Genomic DNA, 22,365 nt, shown 5'->3' with positions numbered 1-22,365 from the left:
CACATTCTCATTGATCCATCCTTCTTTTTCACAAAAAGCACCAGCGCGCCCCACGGGGAAGTACTTGGTCGGATAAAACCTTTATCCAACAATTCTTTCAATTGAGACATTAACTCCTTTAATTGAAAAGGAGCTAATCTATATGGTGCACGCGCAACAGGTGTTGCTCCAGGAATTAATTCGATCTGAAATTCTATCATTCGGTCTGGAGGTAGACTTATCAAATTTTCTGGAAATACCTCAGGAAATTCCTTCACAACTGGAATATCTTTCATCATTTCTTTCTCTTTTTTCATATCTGTAGCATATGCAAGAAAACTAACACATCCCTTTTGTACATACTTTCGAGCCTTCAAGACTGAAATAAGACTAGAGTAACGATCTCGTCGATCTCCATAAATCACAACCTTTCCTTTTTCTGGTAAGTCTATATGAATCATCTTCTCATTACAAACTATGTTAGCTTGATTTTTAGCTAACCAATCCATGCCTATAATTATATCAAATTCCTTTAAAGGCAAAGGAAACAAGTGTATAGGCACTTCACACCCTTCTATACTTATAAAGCATTCATCTATACTTTCCTTAACCAAAACTTCACTATCGTTTGCTGTTTCCACAATTAGATCCTTACTCAACGCTTTAGATTCTAAATGTGCGCAGTTAACAAACGATGGTGACACAAAAGAATGATTTGCACCCGAATCAAATAAAACTTTAGCACATACTGAATTAACGAGGTGTACTTGTTACCACTTCAGGGTGCTCTTCTGCCTCGCCTCTCGTCATCTAAAAGGCTCTCCCTCTTATATTAGACTCTGCCTGTCTTATCCCTCCCCGTTCACTTGGATTAACACGATTATCTATTTGTCCACGACCAGTTGGCACATACCCAGATCCTCGACCCCCAGAATATCCAGATCCCTGACCTCCAGCAAAACCAGAGCCTCGACTCTTTGCTTGCGGACAATCGGCATTTACATGTTGAGATGAATTACAAGTAAAACACCTCCGCGTCATCCGACAGTCGCGAGCTATATGTCCTGGAACCTGTCATTTAAAGCATACTCGAGATTATGTATTGCAATTTCTCTGATGTATCTTATGACATCGGGTACACGCCCTATCAACAAATCTTGAGACTGGCCGATTCAAATTTTCCATAAACCTCGGTCTACGGAAATCAGTTACTGTAGCTTCCCCCTTTTTTTTCTCTCCAACCTTTTCTTGTGGTTGTCGGTTAATGTCTTGTTCTAGTATTTCAGCAGCATCAACTACCGCTTGAAATGTTGTCGGATTCATGGATATCACATATTTTTGAAGATTCAACTCTAACCTCCAGATATACTTTCTCACTTTACTGTTTTCATATATAATATAGGCTTCAACAAACCTAGATTGTTCCATGAAAACTTCTGTATACTGGCGGACTGACATGTTTCCTTGTTCAAGACGAAGGAAATCATCTTCCAACTTTCTTACTGCAGCTTCAGGATAATACTTCATTTTAAACTTAACCACAAATTCTTCCCACAACATGGTTTTCAGAATATTCGGATCTAAACTGGACATCACTTCCCTCCAGTACAAAGCACTTGATCTTAAACGAGATACAGCAAACATGACTTTGTCCTCTTCTGTACTTTTACTGATTTGCATACTCAGTTCTATTTCTTTAAGCCAACACATTGCTTTAACAGGATCACGCTCACCAGAAAACTTAGGAGGTTTACAAGCAAGAAACATTTTGATATCTCCTCCTTTTTGTATTGAGGATAAAGTAAGGGGTACAGATGTACCAGTTACCGGTGTACTAGCTCCGGCTTCCTCTTGATAATCGAAATTTCTTACCACTTCTGGATTATTTTGGGTTGTACGTCCCAACAAATTCACCAAACTTTCTTGGAACTTTCCCAACTCTGCTGCCAACATTTATTGGGTAATAAATCTGGGATCAGGAACATTGTGTCCACCCCTTGCCCTTCCTCTTCCATGACCAGACATTGAACTTTCTTGAGCCGACAGTTCCTGTTCTTGTCTAGTACCTTTACCTCTTCCTCGACCCCTGCTACGACTTCGCGTTTCTATCGTCATCACATTTTCCGGGTCCTCTCCTTGTATTACGTTTCTTCTTCTCCGACCTCTTCCATAACCAGTAGAGGTTCTTTCTGATTGATTGGGATTATCTGCCATTTCTTAGTATATAACTCTTTCTGTCATATTTAAACACACATGATTATTTTTCATAATCAAAATATAATAACATATTCATCCTCACATCTATCCATAACTCAGATTATATTAATCATATATAATCTATCTTTCTCATAATAGGTTCAACTATAACATATTCCCCATGTTCATAGACCCAGTGAAATCTATTATCATAACTTCCGTACCTCTAGTTTAAGTCTAAGTATTTTGCAAATACCCAGATCCCTTAAACTAAGGCTCTGATACCAACTGTAACAACCCACATATTCTATATACCGATAATCCACATATATATACTCTTAACACAAAATGTAATATCATTTACAAAACATGTGCTAAACAAAAAGTCTCTTGAATACATTTATGATCAACTAAATGTCATTCATTCTAAACTTATCCCTTGCCTTTATCTTGCGAGGTATGATGACCTGCAAAACAGGTTAGTCCAACAACTGAGTGTTAGACCTAAATGGTCTAGTGAGTGTATAAATCTCCAACAAATAACACACTTTGCAAACTATCAGTTCAGAATCAAACCTGTTCAAATACATATACTTATTTTATTTCTCTTGCGGTTACACTGCCATTTCATCTCTCTCGCGGTTACACCGCTATTTCATCCCTCTCGTGGTTACACCGCCATTACATCTCTCTCTCGCGGTTACACCGCCATTACATCTCTCTCGCGGTTACACCGCCATTACATCTCTCTCTCGCGGTTACACCGCCATTTTATCTCTCTCGCGGTTACATCGCCATTTCATCCCTCTCGTGGTTACACCGTCATTTCATCCCTCTCGCGGTTACACCGCCATTACATCTCTCTCTCGCGGTTACACCGCCATTACATCTCTCTCGCGGTTACACCGTCATTTCATCTCTCCCGCGGTTACACCGCCATTTTATCCCTCTCGCGGTTACACCGCCATTTCATCTTTCTCCTTAATTATATCAAAAAAAATTCTAGCACATTATCCGGATTTGAAGTCCGGTCAACCTTGTCCGGATATGAAGTCTGGACAAACACTTAGAATATTAAGAAGGTTACATCGACCATGCCTTGAGCGGTTTAGCTTTAAGCCGGTTAACACATGAGCGATTTAAAGAGAATCCGGTTATCCCTTGAGCGGTTTAAAAACATATTCGTTCAACACTTGAGCGGTTTAGTAGATATCCGGTCATAACTTGACCGGTTTAGGTAGATATCCGGTCATAACTTGACCGGTTTAGGTGAGTCCGCAGGATACATATGATGTTCATATTAAGACAATTCAAAATAGAATTGAATTGCAAGCAAATCTTTAATACTCAAGCATAAAACACTCACCTTATATTGATCGGATTAACTCTTCTGCCTTTACTCTCAATATATGAAGAAGATTCTCTCCAAAAATCCACCCTTTATCTTTAACATATACTTGCTATTTATAGCAAATGTATGGCCGTCTTCTACAAGAGTCGGCTACACACCCCAATATCTTCACATACCTCACACACTTACATAAATATATATAAATATAAATATATATATATATATATATATATTAAAATCTCAAATTAAACTTGTAACCCGAATATTACAGAGCTCCCACCGATATCGTTGATACAGATGTTGAGTCTCACGCCAACATCACTGATACTCCCATCGGTGACTCTCAGGGCGCCGGTGTTACTGAGAGTGTTAGTGGTTCTTCTACGAGTGGGTCAGCAAGCGCAATCAAAGCTTGCTCCCCTACTCCAGCTGTTGTTTCTCCCTCAAGGCCCCCTTTTACCCCGGGCTTTTAGTTCTCAACTCCCTCCCCTCCTGAGGTGATCTATGCCCTACCCACTGAGGTGGTTGACATGTTTAGGGGTTTCTCATCTCAATGTCAGCTGCTCATCTCTCAACAGACCGCCACCAACACTGATTTATCTGGGAGATTGGACTGCTTTGCCTCCAGCGTTACTTCTGAGCTGCGTCAGCACAGTGCCGCCTTGAAAGATCATGACATTGCTTTTACTGCTATTAAAGCTACGGTTGATTCTCTTGATGCTCATATGAATGCTCTCTTCGATTCTCAATCTAGTATATCTGAAGCTGTAGCTGATCTTCATGCTCGATCGGAAAGTCAAGCTGCCATAAATCAGGCAATTCTTCAATCTCTGACTGATCTTAACTCCAAGATGGATGCACAGACACATATATCCAAGTTGTTCTTAGATAGAGATACATAGTTATCTGTTGACTTGGGTCCCAGTCAGTTCACGGAAGAGGACAGGGTTATGTTAGCAAATGTCAGTCGCCATGTTGGGTCCGATTATGCTCTTCTTGGCGGTCTTCATCACGGTATATAACGTCTGGTACGTGCCACAGGTGCTCTCCATACTCCCACTTCTCGTGTTACTGCTTATGTGCCTTCCTTCATTGCCAATGTGGAGGGTCCTCCTGTTCCTGCTAGTGAGCCTTCCCCTGTTCCCACTAAGGGGGATAAGACAGTTGACCCTACTATCTGTGAAAACGGGGACGACGACTCAGTTTCTACCTCTTCTACCTCTTCTTCGTCAGCTGAGTCAGACTGTGATGCTCCTATTGAGGGGGAGTTATTTGATCATGATGATAGAGCTGTAGTACCTGTTGAGGGGGAGCAACCATGCTCTATGCCTTCATTATCTGTTGATGTTGGTACTATACCTTCTCAAGATGATATTCCCACTGCTTCTGGGGACTTAGTCCCAACTCACAGAGAAGGAAAGGCACCTATGACCTCAGATGAAGAAGTTACTGCAGCTAAAGCAACTAAAATTGCTAGATATCAATCTGAAGTCTCCTCAGCTGATAGACTTGTGCTTAAAGCTTCATGTCCTTAAGAAATTGATCTTCATCTCCTTGGTATTTCTGCTGAGGATGCGGCCAAATCAATTGCTCTTCAAAAGCAATTTGAGGAAGCCAACAGATCTCACTCCTTGGTCCCACTATCTGAGTCTGAAGAAACCAAAGAGAAAAGAATTAAATGGTTTAATGAATCAATTCTCCGACGCTACCTTACTACTCCAATTGTCAGTGCCAGAATCAAAGGTCCTCAAAAATTGACCTATGATTCCAATCTGATCTATTTTATTATTGGTCGAGAAAACAGAGTAGTGAGGACAGAAAAGCTATCTTGGATCAATGCCTACGGTCTTACTGAGTGGATGGAGATCATCAAGTTTCTTAATAAAAGCAAAAGTATATACAAGAAATTTGTCTTGAGTCATTTGCATCGCTTTCTGAAAAAGATACAAATGATCAAGATGCATTACAGGCTGCCTTCCCCTCCACAACTCTCCTTTCTAAAGCAAATGTTAAGCAAAGCTGGCTCTTCTAAATCTGCTTTTGCCTCGAAGACCATCAAGAATCAAGACTCGCTTATTCAGAAATTATCAAAGGAAGGTAAGGCCCCTGATGTCTCACATCTTGATCTTACCCTTCTTTCAGATGATTGTCATCCGCAAGGAACTATCTTGTCCGCTCCTGAGCATGGAATATTCTTCTGGGACGCGAGTAGTTGCCTTCGAYTTTTCCGAGCTTCTGAGATACCTATAGCTGATTCTCAGCTATTGTGCATGATACTAAGTATAATCAAAATTGGTGAAGCCGGAAGAGTCTTTTATACATTGATCTCGGATGAACTGAAGAGAAGAGATGTTCTTGCAGTGGCTGATTCAGATGTTATGGAAGTAGATGATGATTGCTAGCTTTTCTATGTGACTTCTTCTTCTTGAACTATCTTCTTCACTGTAAGTATTTAATTCATTGTCTAGTATAGATGCAATTGATTTTTCAGTATTTACTTAAAAAAAATTCATTTTTTATTTTACCTATGATTCGTTATTTGTTTTGTATATATGTTTATTGTTTAAAAAAAACAAAAAAAACAAAAAACAATTATTAAAAAAATCGAAAAAAAAATCGAAAAAAGAGGAAAAGAAAAGAACCCAAAAAGAATATGTACATGGGTCACAGAATTTATAAGTTCTTCTTCTCAAAGAATTTTAGAGTTTGTGTTTCTTGTATTTATTTCTTTCTAAGTGTTTGTGCCGTCATCAAATAGGGGGAGATTGTTGGGTCACCTATTGATTTGGTGATGACCCACTGATCTGTTCCTCTACATTAGCAACACTTAGTAGTTATTGGTTCTTTGTATATTGGTGTCTTGGTACATACTTAAGCCATTGGCAAAATCGAAGACTAGCCGATGTGAAGACAGAAGGTCATCGATGCGGTGTTGTGGATCAACTATCTAATATATACACCAAGACTCCAAAGTAGCTGAAATGAATATTGAAAATATTTTGATGCTACAAGCCGATTGAAGATCATGAACCGAAGATTGAAAAATCTTCATGGACCCAAGATTGAAGATCTTCATGAACTGAAGATTGAAAATCTTCATGGACCGAAGATTTGTGAGTAGCTGCTTGAAGCTACATATCCATCCAAAGAAGATCGTCCTACATATTGACCATATCTCTGCAAAGTTTTTCTCTGCATGAACAATGTTGTATGCACGCTATGTACGATGAAAATGAGATATCAACATTGGTCAAGTCAACCCCTGCCTTCTTATCCTCAGGTGACAAGTGTCCCCATGCATTAAATGTTGAAGGTAGTATAAAAAGGCAGTGTGCATCTCCCATGCACACAACTGGCTTTTGAAAGATTACTTAGTGTATACTCAAAGCAATCAGCTATTCTCTTCTTCTTCCTTGCTCTCCTTTGTGCGAAGAAATTCTTAGTGTTCTTCATTTCCTTTCAAGAACTCTTTGTGTTGTTCTTGAAAGTTCTTCTCCTTGTAAGATTGTTTAGGTTAGGCTTTCCTTTCCTATCTTCCGCAACAATCTTTTGTATTTATGTGTGTATTAATTCTTGATATAAATCAATAAGAATTAAAAAGTTGAAAAAAAGTCTGTGTAATTGTATTCAACCCCCCTTCTACAATTACTTTCTGTTTATTGTCATCCCCTTCGGGACTAACACTTTTGTCTTATTAGGTGGCTCCCATTGTGCAAGCTTCCTTAGCCTATAAATAGAGGCTTAAGGCTTTGTTTAAAAACACTTTTACTTAACTTCTTATTTGTTTATTCTAAAATCTTTGAGTTATAAACATTTGCTCTCTAGATTATTGCTTTCGATATTTAAGCTTTCGGTTTTCTTGCTTCCAACCAAGAACCGATTTTTGTGAAGTGTGATTTCGTTCTCAAGTTTAATACAAGTGCTCGTATTTAATCTTCATCTCATTTCTGTTTTTATGTCCAAGTTTCGTTACATTTTCTGACTTTCGTTGCAAGTTACGAATTAGTCGATCTCTGTTGCTTTACATTGGATTTCATCATTTGTGGCTCACGACTAATTTACGTAGGCTATATACTTTGTTCTTAAGACTTTGCAAGTAATTTTTCGGTCTTTGTAATGAAACTTGTGTTGCAAGTTTTGTTACTTGTCTTGCAAGTTTTCTTCAAAGTCAAACTTCTCTTTTCAAGGCTTTCATTTGTCACATCTCCATCTCATCATGTACTTGCTTTACTTCATTACTTATATTAATGTTAATTAATAATATTTAGTTATTAATAATTTAATTTCAGTCTTTTACATTTTAGTCTTTTATATTTCAGTCTTTACTTTTCTGCATTTTACTTTACTGCAATTTACTTTTTCGTCATTTAATTTCCAGCAATTTACTTTCAGTCATTTATATTTCTGTCATTTAATTTCCAATACTTTAAATTCCAGTATTTCCATTTCTTGTAATTTACTTTCTGCAATTTACTTTTCTGTATCAGTTATTTATTTTTCAATCCTTACATCCTTCGAGAGAAGAAACCGAGCGATGATGGACTAATGCCTTAGCTTGGGGTGTAATGGGAAATTAAGACCAAAGCCGATGTGAAAGTACAAAGGTGTCTTACTAGCATTATAGTCTACTATTTATTTCAGGTGCTTAATATTTCATTTGTTGATTACATTAAAATTAATTGACAACTAATTTTGTGTATAAAAATGTGTTGATTTTCAAAACCTGAGGTAATAGAAGAAGGCTATAAATAGCTTTAGTGTCTGACAAATGCTATACTCTTACGGTGTAGGATGGTAACACTGTGTTGTGCTAGGATTCACGACGTCTAGCATAAATGATATCATATCGATAGCACGTTGACCAGTGTGTGCTCTTGGGAGGCCATCTGACTCGATAGTTGATACTGTCATAGTTATATTAAATCATTTATTGATTTTAGATAATTGTGACATGAATGCTATGTCACCTTTTTGCTGAATCATTTGTTTAGTGTCTTAATCAACTGTTGCACCCTGTGCTTCTTCTTAAGACTGATATTTTCCTTAGTTGTTAATCAAATCATCCAATTTTAGATAAATCAAATCCCTCGATTCGCCATCTGAAACTAGTTTTTATAAATTGGGCTTTTGAAATAACTTTACAAGCTATCTCTATGGGCATGATATCTGGTACTTATACCATCATTACTTGTTACGAGACGACAGTAGTTCAAGGTGTATACTTGCACCGAGTTCTATTTTTGTGTTGAAATCTAAAGTTGAATAAACCGACGAGCAAGTTTTTGGCGCCGTTGCCGGGGATAGCACGCTGAAGTTTTTCTTTTTAAAGTAAAGTTTATAAAAGTTATTTTTTCTACCATCTTTTTGTGAATGCACCGTGTATGCCAAGGCTGTCGCATGGTGAATTTTTTACACTTGATCCGGATATTGAACAAACTTTCAGACAACGAAGAAGAGTGCAAAGAGCTCTTCGAGCTTTAAACTCTGAAACAATGGCTGAAAATGTGATTATTGACGGAGAAGGTATTATTAGAAATGATCCAAATATTCCACATGAGGATGAGGCTCAAAACATCTTTCGTCTTGCAAATGCTAAAAATGGTGGCATTGTGGCGTATGCTATTCCTAATTTAACTCAACTGCACACAGGAATACGTAAGCCTACCATTGGTGCCGCCCATTTTTCACTTAAACCACTGATGTTTCAAATGCTTCAAACAAACGGCCAGTACACTGGTTTATCTTCTGAAGATCCTCATTCTCATCTGCGTTCTTTCATGGAAATCACAGACTCTTTTCTCATCCCTGATGTTTCAGACGATGCTCTGAGACTAAAACTTTTTCCATTTTCACTAAGGGATCGAGCAAAAGCATGGCACAATTCTTTGCAACCAGACTCTGTGACTACATGGAATGAAATGGCACAAAAGTTTTTGAAAAAGTATTTTTCACCCACGAGGAATGCCAAATCCAGGAATGAAATATGTACTTTTAGACAACTGAATGATGAAGCAGTTCCTGATGCATGGAAAGGTATAATGAGCTGCTGAGAAAATGCCCTCACCATGGCATTCCGTATTGTATACAACTAGAGACATTTTACAATGGTTTAAATGTCGTTGCTAGACAAATGCTTGATGCTACTGCAGGCGGAGCTTTCACAGCTTGTACCTATATAATTAAGGTTTTGACATACTTGAAAAGATTTCTAATAATAACGGACAATGGTCTGACCCACGTGCAATGCCACTAAAGAAAACAGCCGGAATAAATGAGGTATATGTTGCTTCAGCATTAACGTCTCAGATCACTAAGCTAATTTCAAATTTAACATCTTGCCCGCATGTGCAATCTGATGCTAATATCTTTAATTCCAATGTTCAATCAGTGGAATGTGTGTACTGTGGTGAAGGTCACTCTTTTGAGCATTGTCCTGGAAATCCTGAGCATGTAAAATATGTCAACAAGACTAGACCATTTTCACAGACTTATAATCTGGGATGGCAAAATCATCCAATTTTTTCKTAGCATAGTCCAGCTTTTAACCTACCAATGCAAAAGCCTCAAGGACAGTCTAATTTTCAACCGCAAGGACAGTCCAATTTTCAACAACAAGGCCAATCCAATTTTCACTCACAAGCACATCAAGGCAATCATAATAATCAACATGCTAATTTTCAGAATCATCAATCTTCTTTCCAAAGCAAGCCCAAACAACAAGCTGAATCATCTACTTCTTTGGAAGCAATGATGAAGGGTTTTATAACCCAAACTCAAGCTTCAATTAAAAATCTCGAAACTCAAATGGGACAAATGGCTTTGGAGATTAGTAAAAGACCAATAGGTTCTCTATCTAGTGATACAGAGATACCTCAGAGGGAAGGAAAAGAGCATGTTAAGGTTGTTACTTTAAGGAGTGGAAAAAGTTATTAGAAAATACCCAAAAAGAACAAAAAGAACCAAACAAAGCAGAGATTGAAAAAAAAAGTGTAGAACAAGATTCTGTTACCTCTATACCATATTTTGTGACTACCATTCCTGTGAGTACTAGTGAGCCTCAATCCATAGTCAGGCCCATAGATAGTGCAGCCATTCCAGAAAGATCAGATTTTCCATTATTATTTCCTGATGAACCCAAGACAATCCAGACTCCCAAAGAAAGTGTTGTAGTGGATGTGTCACAATCTGGTGACAGTCCTGCAATAAAAGACCAGACCAGTCCTACAATCCTTGATAGAACTGAATCAGAACCAATAGTGAGACCAGTTTTGAAACCGATTCCAGCACCAACTCTTCAAAAGACTACGTCTCCTATTCCAGTCCCTCCTTATATTCCTTATCCCCAAAGATTAAGGAATCAAAAGGAAGAATTACAATTTAAAAAGTTTCTTGATGTTTTTAAACAGTTGCACATAAACATACCCTTGGTTGAAACTATTGAGCAGATGCCAAGTTATGCAAAGTTTTTAAATGACATTTTGAGTAAAAAGAAAAAGTTAACTGAATATGAGACTGTAGCTCTGACTGAAGGTTGCAGTGCTTTGTTGTCCAGTAAAATTCCTCCTAAGATGAAAGATCTTGGAAGTTTTACAATCCCTTGTTCAATTGGGGGAAAAGAGATAGGAAAAGCTCTATGTGACTTAGGTGCTAACATAAACCTGATGCCACTATCTATCTTCAATACCCTAGGCATAGGTGAAGCTAGACCTACAACTGTAACTCTTTAGTTAGCTGATAAGTCCATAGCTTATCCCAGAGGAAAGATTGAGGATGTCCTAGTTCAGGTTGATAAGTTTATTTTCCCAGCTGATTTTATCATCCTAGACTTTGAAGCCGACAAAGACATTCACATCATCTTAGGAAGACCTTTCCTAGCTACTGGCAGAACCTTGATAGATGTACAGAAGGGAGAATTAACCATGAGAGTCCAAGACCAACAAGTGACTTTTAATGTTTTTACTTCCCTTAGGTACCCAGAGGAATGAGAAGAATGTTCTGCTTTGAGTCTGATAGAAACCTGGTGTCAAGAGAAAAGTTTGGGGAAAATCTTAGGTTTATCCAAGACTGATAGTGATGAAGAGGAAGATTTTGACGAATTAGAAATACCACAAGAATCTGCTGCTTTTGAAGTTTTAGAAACCGAGGATAGGAAGATTCTTGTTCCTTCCTTAGATGTTGCCCCAGATTTAGAGTTAAAACAACTTCTTTCACATCTGAAGTATGCCTTTTTAGGAGATTCAGGAAAGTTGCAAGTCATTATTTCATCATCATTAGAAGCTGACCAAGAAGAAAAGTTGGTTGACATGTTGAAACTTCATACCAAGGCCATAGGATGGACCATTCCTGACCTCAAGGGGATAAGTCCCACCATTTGTCAACATAAAATTAAATTGGAAGACAAAAGTTTCATCTCCGTCGAGCCTCAAAGAAGGCTCAGTCCTGTCATGAAGGAGGTTGTCAAAAAAGAGATTTTAAAATGGCTTGACGCTGGCATAATTTATCCTATTGCTAGTAGTACCTGTGTCAGTCCTGTGCAATGTGTGCCCAAAAAAGGAGGAGTCACTGTTGTACCAAATGAGAAGAATGAACTTATACCTACTAGAACACTAACTGGTTGGAGGATATGTATGGACTATAGAAGGCTTAATAAAGCCACTCAAAAAGACCATTTTCCATTACCCTTCATAGACCAAATGTTAGATAGACTAGCAGGAAAAGGGTTTTAATGTTTCTTAGATGGCTACTCCGGTTACAATCAGATTGCCATAGCACCGGATGATCAGAAAGACTATTTTCACATGTCCATATGGAACTTTTGCTTTTAGACGAATGCCTTTTGGACGTTGTAATGCCCCTACCATTTTCCAAAGGTGTATGATGTCTATTTTCTCAGATATGTTAGAACACTCCATGGAAATTTTCATGGATGATTTTTCAGTATATGGGACATCATATGACCTGTGTTTGCAAAACCTTGAAAAAAGTCTTAAAAGATGTGAAGAAACAGATTTGGTTTTGAACTGGGAAAAGTGTCACTTTATGGTAAAAGAAGGCATAGTGTTAGGGCATTTAATTTCCAAAAGAGGCATTGAAGTTGACAAAGCAAAGTTAGAGGTAATTGAGAAATTGCCTGAACCAACAACTGTAAAGGGGATCAGAAGTTTTTTAGGACATGCAGGTTTTTATAGGAGGTTCATTAAAGATTTTTCAAAAATATCAAAACCTCTTTGTTTATTATTACAGCATGACCATGTTTTCAATTTTAATGAAGAATGTAGAAGAGCTTTCAACATTTTAAAAGAAGCATTGGTCACGGCTCCTGTGGTAATAACACCTGATTGGTCCAAACCCTTTGAAATAATGAGTGATGCTAGTGACTGGGAAATTGGAGCAGTGTTAGGTCAAAAGAGAGAAAATATTTTTGATCCTGTTTATTATGCAAGCAAAACTCTTAATGATGCTCAAATCAATTACACCACTACTAAAAAGGAATTATTAGTCGTGGTCTTTGCTTTTGAAAAATTCATATCATACTTGATGGGAACCAAAGTGATTGTTCATACTGATCATGCTGCCATCAAGTACCTTATTTCTAAAAAAGATGTAAAGCCAAGGTTAATAAGGTGGGTCTTGCTTTTGCAAGAGTTTGATTTGGAGATCATTGATAGAAAAGGGGTGGATAATCAAATGGCCGACCATTTGTCAAGATTGGAAAAACAAGACAAACCAGTGCAAAGTAGTGACATCTGTGAAGTATTTCCAGATGAAAGAATTTTGGTTCTTAATCATACTACAGTGCCTTGATTTGCTGGTCTTGTTAATTACTTAGCTTGTGGGATTATTCCYAAGGAATTTAATAAGTATCAAAGAAAGAAGCTCATCTATGATTYAMAKAAATATTTATGGGATGACCCTTTCTTGTTTAAAATTTGTGCAGATCAGGTGATTAGAAGATGCATCYCAAAAGAAGAAGTACCATCAGTTCTACAGCACTGCCATGCAGGACCTTGTGGAGGACATTTTGGAGAAAGTAGGACAGCATCCAAGGTTTTACAATCAGGATTCTACTGGCCTACTTTGCACAATAATGCTCAAAACTTTGTAAAAAGTTGCAATGAGTGTCAGAGGAGTGGAAATATCTCTACAAGAAATGAAATGCCTTTGAACGGAATTCTAGAAATAGAATTATTTGATGTCTGGGGTATAGACTTTATGGGACCTTTTCCTCTATCCAATAATTGTGCCTACATATTGGTAGTTGTGGACTATGTGTCCAAATGGGTGGAAACCATGGCTTGCCATTCCAATGATGCTAAAACAGTTGTTAAGTTGATATGGAGCTGGAACTGCTAATTAGCATGAATGTGCTAACTATGGATATGCTGCCTGAAACATAAATCCAGTAGCCCAAACAAGATGTCCAAATAAAAACAGCATTGTCATCATATCGTATTATCATACTGTTGTCAGCAGCACCCAATACACCGGCAACTCCCATCATATGAAATGGGTCTGAAATGAAAAATGACTACTGAAATTGTATTGTACATCCAAAGCACATATTCACTAGATTTGGTACACCTCATGCCTTAATTAGTGATGAAGGCACTCACTTCATAAACAACATGTTAGAAGAAGTCCTTGATAAGTATGACATCAAGCATAGGGTAGCAACTGCCTACCATCCTCAGACCAAYGGATTAGCTKARTTRTCAAATAGGGAGATAAAAGGGATTTTGGCCAAAGTAGTCAAGCCACATAGAAAGGATTGGGCCTCTAAGTTAGATGATGCGTTATGGGCCTACCGGACTGCTTACAAAACTCCTATTGGTATGTCTCCCTATAAATTGGTTTTAGTAAAAGCTTGTCATTTACCTGTGGAATTAGAGCACAAAGCCTATTGGGCCATTAAGGAACTCAACATGAGTTTAGATGAGGCCGGAAGAAAAAGGATTTTGCAGCTTTGTGAACTGGAAGAACATAGGAATTTTTCCTATGAAAATGCTAAGCTTTACAAAGAAAATACAAAAAAATGGCATGATAAAAAGATTCTTCCAAAGGAATTCACAGAAGGCCAAAAACTCCTATTATTCAATTCAAGGTTAAAGTTATTTCCTGGAAAGTTGAATTCCCGATGGACCGAACCTTTTGTTGTTGCCAAGGTATACCCCTACGGAGTTATTGACCTGATAGATCCGGAGAGGGGTACCACTTTCAAAGTAAATGGACAAGTAAAACCTTTCTTTGAGTCCATGATTGTTACGCAACCTATTGAGGTTATCTTTCTAAAATAATAATTCATTGTAAATATTTAGTATTTATATATATATTTATAAGTTATTATTTTTATTTTTATTTTATTTTGTATTTTCATTTTTAATTTTTAGATTAAGCTTTTAATTTTATTTTCCCTTCTAGAATAATTATCTATTTATTTCATAATATGTAATATATTAAGTTTATATTAAAAGGTTTGGATTTTGTTTTAATTATCTTTGGGCCAGCCGGCCCAATCTCTTGATTAACCAAGCCCAGCTAAAAGAACTTGATGGCCATTTTCGTTTTATTGTTAGCAGGCCACAAAAAAGGAAGCCCAAATGAGAAGCATGTGGTTCATACGCCCCAAATCACAAGCCTATGGAAGATGAAGCCCAACATCAAAGCGCGCGGTTGGTACGGCATGTCAAACATCTTGCGCTTTCGTACCAGACCACGACCGGATGTTGTCTCTTCGCCTTCAAACTCTCAAATCACCATAACCGTACTCTCCTTCTTATGAATGAAGCAACCGTCAGCCATATCTCATCAAATAACCATTCTCAATAAGGAAAGGACTTCATTGAACTGACATTGTTAAGAAAGGTACGATTACTGACTACTCCCATCATACATGGATAACTGTCAATCATCCAGGGAAAATTTAGAAATTTTCAAAGCTACAATCTTGGAGACAAAGTTTAGAGGCCTTAAAAACCCCTAACCACTGTTCATACACCATTCGGGTTCATTGCAAACCACTGTTCACTGCCATTCCTCTTTCCTTTGTTCCAAAACCAGTTACAATCCCCTGTTCCCCTTTTTATGGCCATTCTTAAGTCTAGGCCAAGAAGAAGGGAGGGAGAGTCAGATTCCATGCCCCCTGTGACCAACAATGATCAATCCAGTAAAAGTGAGGAGGAGCCCATTGATGCCATTCCTTGAGGCAGGTTCCATTTGCCAAATCAACACCCCAATCTCCTCCTGAAGCTCGAACTCAACCCCAAAGAGTTGTGAAGACTGAACCACAACCACCTCCACAACCACAATACCAAGCCACCCTTACGATGACCAGAAGCAGAGCAAAGGGTCTGACCACTTTCAAGCCCATTAAACAGAAGAAGGGCACTGTGATCAACCTATCTGATGATAGTGATTCACCACCAGAGAGACATGGTGTTCAGGGCGGTGCATTAAAATCAACACAAGAAGACTCTACTTCTTTGAATACCCTGGCAGATGCAGCAACTCAAATGAGTACTCAAGGCATACCTCCAAGCATCACACGGAGGCTCCAAACAGGTTTGAGAATCACTAGACCTTTAACTATGGATTTGTTGTCTAGCTTTCCTGTTTATCCTCAAGCCAGTGTGGGCTTTATGTTGAGGAAATATGTGGATGAGGCCATTGCTTCCTCTAATGAAGTTTTGGGGCTAAAGACAACAACTTGTGCCCCTGCTATTGCCATGATCCAAGCTCAGCCTTTTATGGCTGCCCAAGCACCTAAAAAGGGAAATCATCCCTTAAGCATTCTGTTAGTGCTGCTTTGGCAGCCATGGATAGGATGATTAGGAGGAACCAGAGTGTGATCCATCCCCTGCCCAACCAAATGTTACCACCATCCATGCACCCACTATCACTAGAGACATACCCATTGAATTCAATTTCATGGAATCACCACATTTCACCTATATTCCTATTTCATCTACCACTGTTGAACCTACCATATTTGACCATCCAAACACATCCCAAACAGTCTCTAAACCATACCCTGTTGAAACAACCACTACCAGCCCAATACCTTCACCAATCCAACCCACAAACACACCATCTACACCTACTGAACCTGTTATCCCTTTGCCACCTACTGTTTCCATACAAGAATTAGACTTTGTCTTAGGTTTCTCACCCACTAATCCTAGCCTAACACCCTTTGAACACAATGAAAACCCATCTGATCCACAAAATACCCCTGTCACTCAAACACCACCACCCTCACCCCATTCCACTCAACCATTCATCCATAGTCCAAACCAACCCACTAGCCCTATACACTCTGGGACTCATGACTATTATGAGGGTGCACATTTTGCTCATCATAGACCTGAGCATAGCAGCCTACATGTTGAGCAAGAAAGGGAGGAGGTTGATACAGGTGCAACTTTAAGAAAGAAAGTGGCAAGGAAAAGAAGAATGAGCAGAGTTGAAACCAAGAGTTCAAAGAGAAGGAAAGAGGACAGTGAGAGATCAGAGGCTGAGGAAAGGGCATCAAGAATAAGAAAGAGGCCAGAGCAACAATTTGAGGAAGGGCCAGGTATCTTTTTGAAACCGAAGCATTTGTTTAGCACACCCCTAGCAAGAAAAACATACTTGCAATTTTCTAAGAAGGTAGGGGTGGTACAAAAAGGTTTTTCACAACAACTATTGTTGGTCAATCCTTCCATCAAGGCCACAATAGATTCTTTGGGTTGGGAGATTCTGTATGACACACCTAACCAATACAATCTTAGTTTGGTTAGGGAGTGTTACACTGAGGTAGCAGTCACTGATGGGGTAGACCTAAGAGTAAGAAAGACCCCTGTTTCCTATTCACCCAATGCCATAAATGACCTACTAGAGCTCATACCACCTTCATACTCTGAGCTAGATAGGTTGACAGTTGGGTGCTCTGATGAGGAATCTGATGTGATCTTAGCTAGGATAGCCAAGGAGGGGCCTGTATGGAGTTTCAAAGGTAGGGCTAGGCTTCTAAAAACCTAATATTTGAAGCCTGAAGCCAATTTATGGTTTTATTGCATGAGGCTCACCATTCACCCTACTAGCCATGACACCAATTTGTGCATAGAAAAAGTTTTGATCCTTTATTGTATCTTAGAGGCTAGGCCATTTGATGTTGGAAGGATGATATGCTCCAACATCAAAGCATGTGTGGAAAGAACAAATGGCAAGTTGTTCTACCCTTCCTTGATTTATAGACTTATGCAAAAGGCCCAAGTCCTAGCCTTGCCCAAAGATGTGATGTCTATGGAGAAGACTTCCATAGACAAGAAAAATCTGGATATATTAATGAGGGTAAATGCCAAGGTACAGCCAGATGCACCCACTTCTTCCATGGCAGCCCTAACGGCTGAGTTATTGAAGGCCATGGAAGATCACACCAATGCTTTGAAGAAAACAATTGTGAAGAAGCACCACAAAATGATGAAGAGAGTGGATGAGTTGAAGAAGGAAGTTGACATCTTGAAGAAAGAAAGAGTGTAATGGGCTGAGTACAAGATGCAGAAGGAGAGAATACTTAGAGCTGCTTCCAAGCATGGGAAATCACAGAGTTCAGTCAAGCTCCCACCTCCACCAAAGTCCATCTTGTTGCAGCATTCTGATTCTCCTACTCAGTCTGAGTAGGACAGGTTCCACCTCTTCTTCACTCTTTGTATATATTTTCTAAGCTATGCATAATCATTTAGCTAAGTTTAGTGTTTATTTGCTGTTTTGCTATTTATAAGCATTTGCTATTTTGCTGTTTTTATATAGAGTTTGTTGTTGGCATGATCTTTTGGATAAGTTTAAGTTCCTGATTTGCATTAGCTATCTTCTGTTTTGCTTTGCTGCCTTGATCAGATAACTAAATTTAGTGCATATTTGTTTTTCTATTTAGAATCTGCTGTTTTTACTTAGATGTTTTTAGGCCTGGTTTGTTGTTTGATTTTGTTGTTTCCATTAGTTCTTGGCTGTCTTAAATCTCATGCAGTCCTAGCTATGCACTTTCCTTTGCTGTTTTCTTTACTGTTTTAATCTTAGTGGTATGTTTCATTTATCTCACTTGAGATACTTTTGTTGTTTTCATTAGTTCTTTGTTGTTTCATATCTTGTTGGTTGCTGTCTTTTGTTTTGCTATTTTTAGGCAACATCTCAGTTTCATTTTGCTATTTAATGCATAAATTATCTGCTGATTTCAATTTGCTGTTTTTAAGTATCACTTTAAGTTTTGTTTAATCTCTTTGTGGTCTTACATCATCTAAAGCATGGCATGCCCGTCTTAGGATGATTTTGTTTTCTTTTTGCCACATTTTAGGCAATTTGCTGTTTTAAGTGTTATGCATTGCTGCCCATGCACTTCCTTTTGCTATTTTAGCATTTCTTGAGCATGATTTATGCTATCTCTAATCTTTGCTATTTTAAGATTGAGACAGTCATGCTCATACATTCTATTTGATGTTTTAAGTGCTAGTTAGTCCCACCACTATGACCATGCTTTTCTTATTACTGTGTCCTGCTTCACAACAGCTATTCAACATGATCTGTTTCTTTGGGATCTTAAATTTGTTGTTTTCATTAGTAAATTGTGTCTTTGTTTTGATATTTGATGTCTTAAAATTCTCTTGTTTAGTTTCTCTGTTGTTTTTAGCTATTTCAGGCATATCATAGTCTAAGGGCATGGTTTGCATATCTATTGTTGATGTTGTCTTCTCTTTGCCTCAATTGAGGATATTTGTTGTTTTTAGGATATCATATAGTCTTGGTCATACATTATCTTTGTTGTTTTGGTACTGTCAGGTTGCTGTTTCCACAGCTGGTATGATTGCTTTGAGGGAGGGCCATGTTTGATGTTCTCATTTGTTTACCTCCCTGCTCTATGCTAAAAACAGTCTAAGCTGTCTCATGAAAATAAACAATGGCAATCCCATTGTTTGGTTGCATCTAGTATGTTATTTGGTTAAAACAATGGCAATCCCATTGTTTGGTTCAAATTGGTCTATCTTATGGTGAACAATGGCAATCCCATTGTTTGGCCTAATGTTACCATGTTGTTTGGAAATAGAGTCCTCTGGTTGACTGTTTTCTTGGTTTGAAACTCAACCTTGGTACGTCATCCTTACTCTAGAGTCAATTTGACTAGGAGTTGGATTGTTGGTTTTGTTTAAGTCATTCATTTGAGTCTTTGAGTCAATTTTATTTTCACAAGATGACCAAGTCACACTTGTGACTTCTCATCTTTGCTTTTCTGTTTCAATTATTTTTGAGTCTTTTTGCTTTTAAAGATAATCAATTACACTTGTATTGATCATCTTTGCTTTTCTGTTTCATTTTAGGATTTTGGGCACTGATTTTAAGTAGCATATTTTCTTTTAGCCATATATGCACCAAAAATAGAATAAATGATGAATTTGTTGTACAAATGTTTGAACTTGATGCCATAGCCACAATAATCCAAAGCTTAAACCATATTTGTCTTAAGTTGAGCCTCTAGAATTAGCCAACCATTTCCAAAGCTTTCACTTGATTCAATTGGGCCTTCATTTCAATATGGCCAATTTGCAGCCTTGATACACCCACAATGAGGACATTGTTTCCCTTAAGTTTGGGGGAGGGTCCTAAAAGTACCAAACACAATAGAGTTTATGAAACATATGCAGTAAGACCAAAAGACAAACAAAGGAACAAAGTTGCAGGTCTTATGCATACAAAAGAGTGTCAAAGAACACCAGAATGTTTGAAAAGGACCAAAGTGTCCAAAATACCTCAATATGAGATGCATAGCAGTAAAATTGTGCTATGGAGTGAAAAAGTGAGATGAGGTAAAAAGCATGCATTGAAAAGAAAAAGCCAAATGCAAAACTCAATTCAAAGTCCCAAATTCTCTGTTGAATCTAGTATAGCAATAGAAATGTAGGCTAGCTTATGGGTTGACAATATGAAAGACTTAAGTTTGGGGGAGCTAGGTTTATGAAGGGCTATGGATATCAAGCATCAAGTCAAGAGTATAACATCTTCATTCAAAAATTTTCAAAAATATGCATACTTTGGCTATTGAATACTTATGCTCAAATTTTTTTGTTTAGATTATTAGAAATTTGAGTCTTTTAATTTGTCATTTTTTGTTGTTTGGGGACAAACAACAATTCAAGTTTGGGGGTGTGATAAGTGTTAATTTATTAACCTTATTACATCATTTTTTTAATCATTTTCACTTATTTTATTTGCCCATTAGTGTCTTAATTGAGTCTTTTTATGTCATTTTCATATATTAGTGGCAATATAACATATCTAATGTTAATTCCCCGTTTATGCAGACTTTTGATGATTTTTGGGCCAAATCCTACAGCAGTCCTGTAGAAGCAGGTGTGGCAGGGTCCTATAGCACCTGTCCGTGAGCTGCACCTTTGCCTGGGCCGAGAATTCTTGGGCTGCTCCCTTGAAATTGCTGGGTCAACGGCCTTGGGCCTGGTCAAAGCCCATTTTTAAAGCTCCTTTTGTCTTAATAGGTGGCTCCCATTGTGCAAGTTTCCTTAGCCTATAAATAGAGGCTTAAGACTTTGTTTCAAAACACTTTTACTTAACTTCTTATTTGTTTATTCTCAAATCTTTGAGTTATAAACATTTGCTCTCTAGATTATTGCTTTCGATATTTAAGCTTTCGGTGTTCTTGCTTCCAACCAAGAACCTATTTTTGTGAAGTGTGATTTCGTCCTCAAGTTTAATACAAGTGCTCGTATTTAATTTTTATCTCATTTCTGTTTTTATTTCCAAGTTACGTTACGTTTTCTGACTTTCGTTGCAAGTTACGAATTAGTCGATTTCTGTTCCTTTACATTGGATTTCATCTTTTGTGGCTCACGACTAATTTACGTAGACTAAATACTTTGTTCTTAAGACTTTGCAAATAATTTTTCGGTCTTTGTAATGAAACTAGTGTTGCAATTTTTGTTACTTGTCTTGCAAGTTTTCTTCAAAGTCAAACTTCTCTTTTTAAGGCTTTCATTTGTCACATCTCCATCTCATCATGTATTTGCTTTACATCATTACTTAGATTAATGTTAATTAATAATATTTAGTTATTAATAATTTAATTTCAGTCATTTACATTTCAGTCTTTATATTTCAGTTCTTTACATTTCAGTCTTTTATATTTCAGTTTTTACTTTTCTGCATTTTACTTTACTGCAATTTACTTTTTCGTCATTTAATTTCCAGCAATTTACTTTCAGTCATTTATATTTCTGTCATTTAATTTTCAGTACTTTAAATTCCAGTATTTCCATTTCTTGTAATTTACTTTCTACAATTTAGTTTCTGCAATTTACTTTTCCGTATCAGTTATTTATCTTTCAGTCCTTACATCCTTCGAGAGAAGAAACCGAGCGATGATGGGCTAACGCCTTAGCTTGGGGTGTAACGAGAAATTAAGACCAAGGTCGATGTGAAAGTACAAAGGTGTCTTATTAGCATTATAGTCTACTATTTATTTCAGGTGCTTAATATTTCATTTGATGATTACATTAAAATTAATTGACAACTAATTTTGTGTATAAAAATGTATTGAYTTTCAAAACCTGAGGTAATAGGAGAAGGCTATAAATAGTTTTAGTGTCTGACAAATGCTATACTCCTATGGTGTAGGATGGTAACACTGTGTTGTTCTAGGATTCACGACGTCTAGCATAAATGATATCGTATCGATAGCACGTTGACCAGTGTGTGCTCTTGGGAGGCCGTCTGACCCAATAGTTGATACTGTCATAGTTATATAAAATCATTTATTGATTTTAGATAATTGTGACAGGAATGCTATGTCACCTTTTTGT

At 37.6% G+C, this 22,365-nt stretch overlaps 1 protein-coding gene and 1 non-coding gene across 2 annotated transcripts; one reads left to right on the top strand and one right to left on the bottom strand.

Moving 5' to 3' along the window:
* Positions 1–9,492: 9,492 nt before the first annotated feature.
* On the bottom strand, positions 9,493–9,598 carry LOC112502911. The gene has a single exon (XR_003067792.1). It is a non-coding gene; the product is annotated as a small nucleolar RNA R71 (small nucleolar RNA).
* A 4,553-nt stretch (positions 9,599–14,151) lies between these two features.
* On the top strand, positions 14,152–15,727 carry LOC112502908. Its single transcript, XM_025106923.1, has 2 exons — positions 14,152–14,688; positions 15,584–15,727. The coding sequence occupies exons 1-2, from the start codon at positions 14,152–14,154 to the stop codon at positions 15,725–15,727; spliced, it is 681 nt and encodes a 226-aa protein (XP_024962691.1).
* Positions 15,728–22,365: the final 6,638 nt, after the last annotated feature.

This window comes from Cynara cardunculus, unplaced genomic scaffold (assembly GCF_001531365.2).
Source record: "Cynara cardunculus var. scolymus isolate 2C unplaced genomic scaffold, CcrdV1 Un_Scaffold_2164, whole genome shotgun sequence".
Lineage (NCBI taxonomy): Eukaryota > Viridiplantae > Streptophyta > Magnoliopsida > Asterales > Asteraceae > Cynara > Cynara cardunculus.
This window is presented reverse-complemented; position numbering and strand designations above follow the sequence as displayed.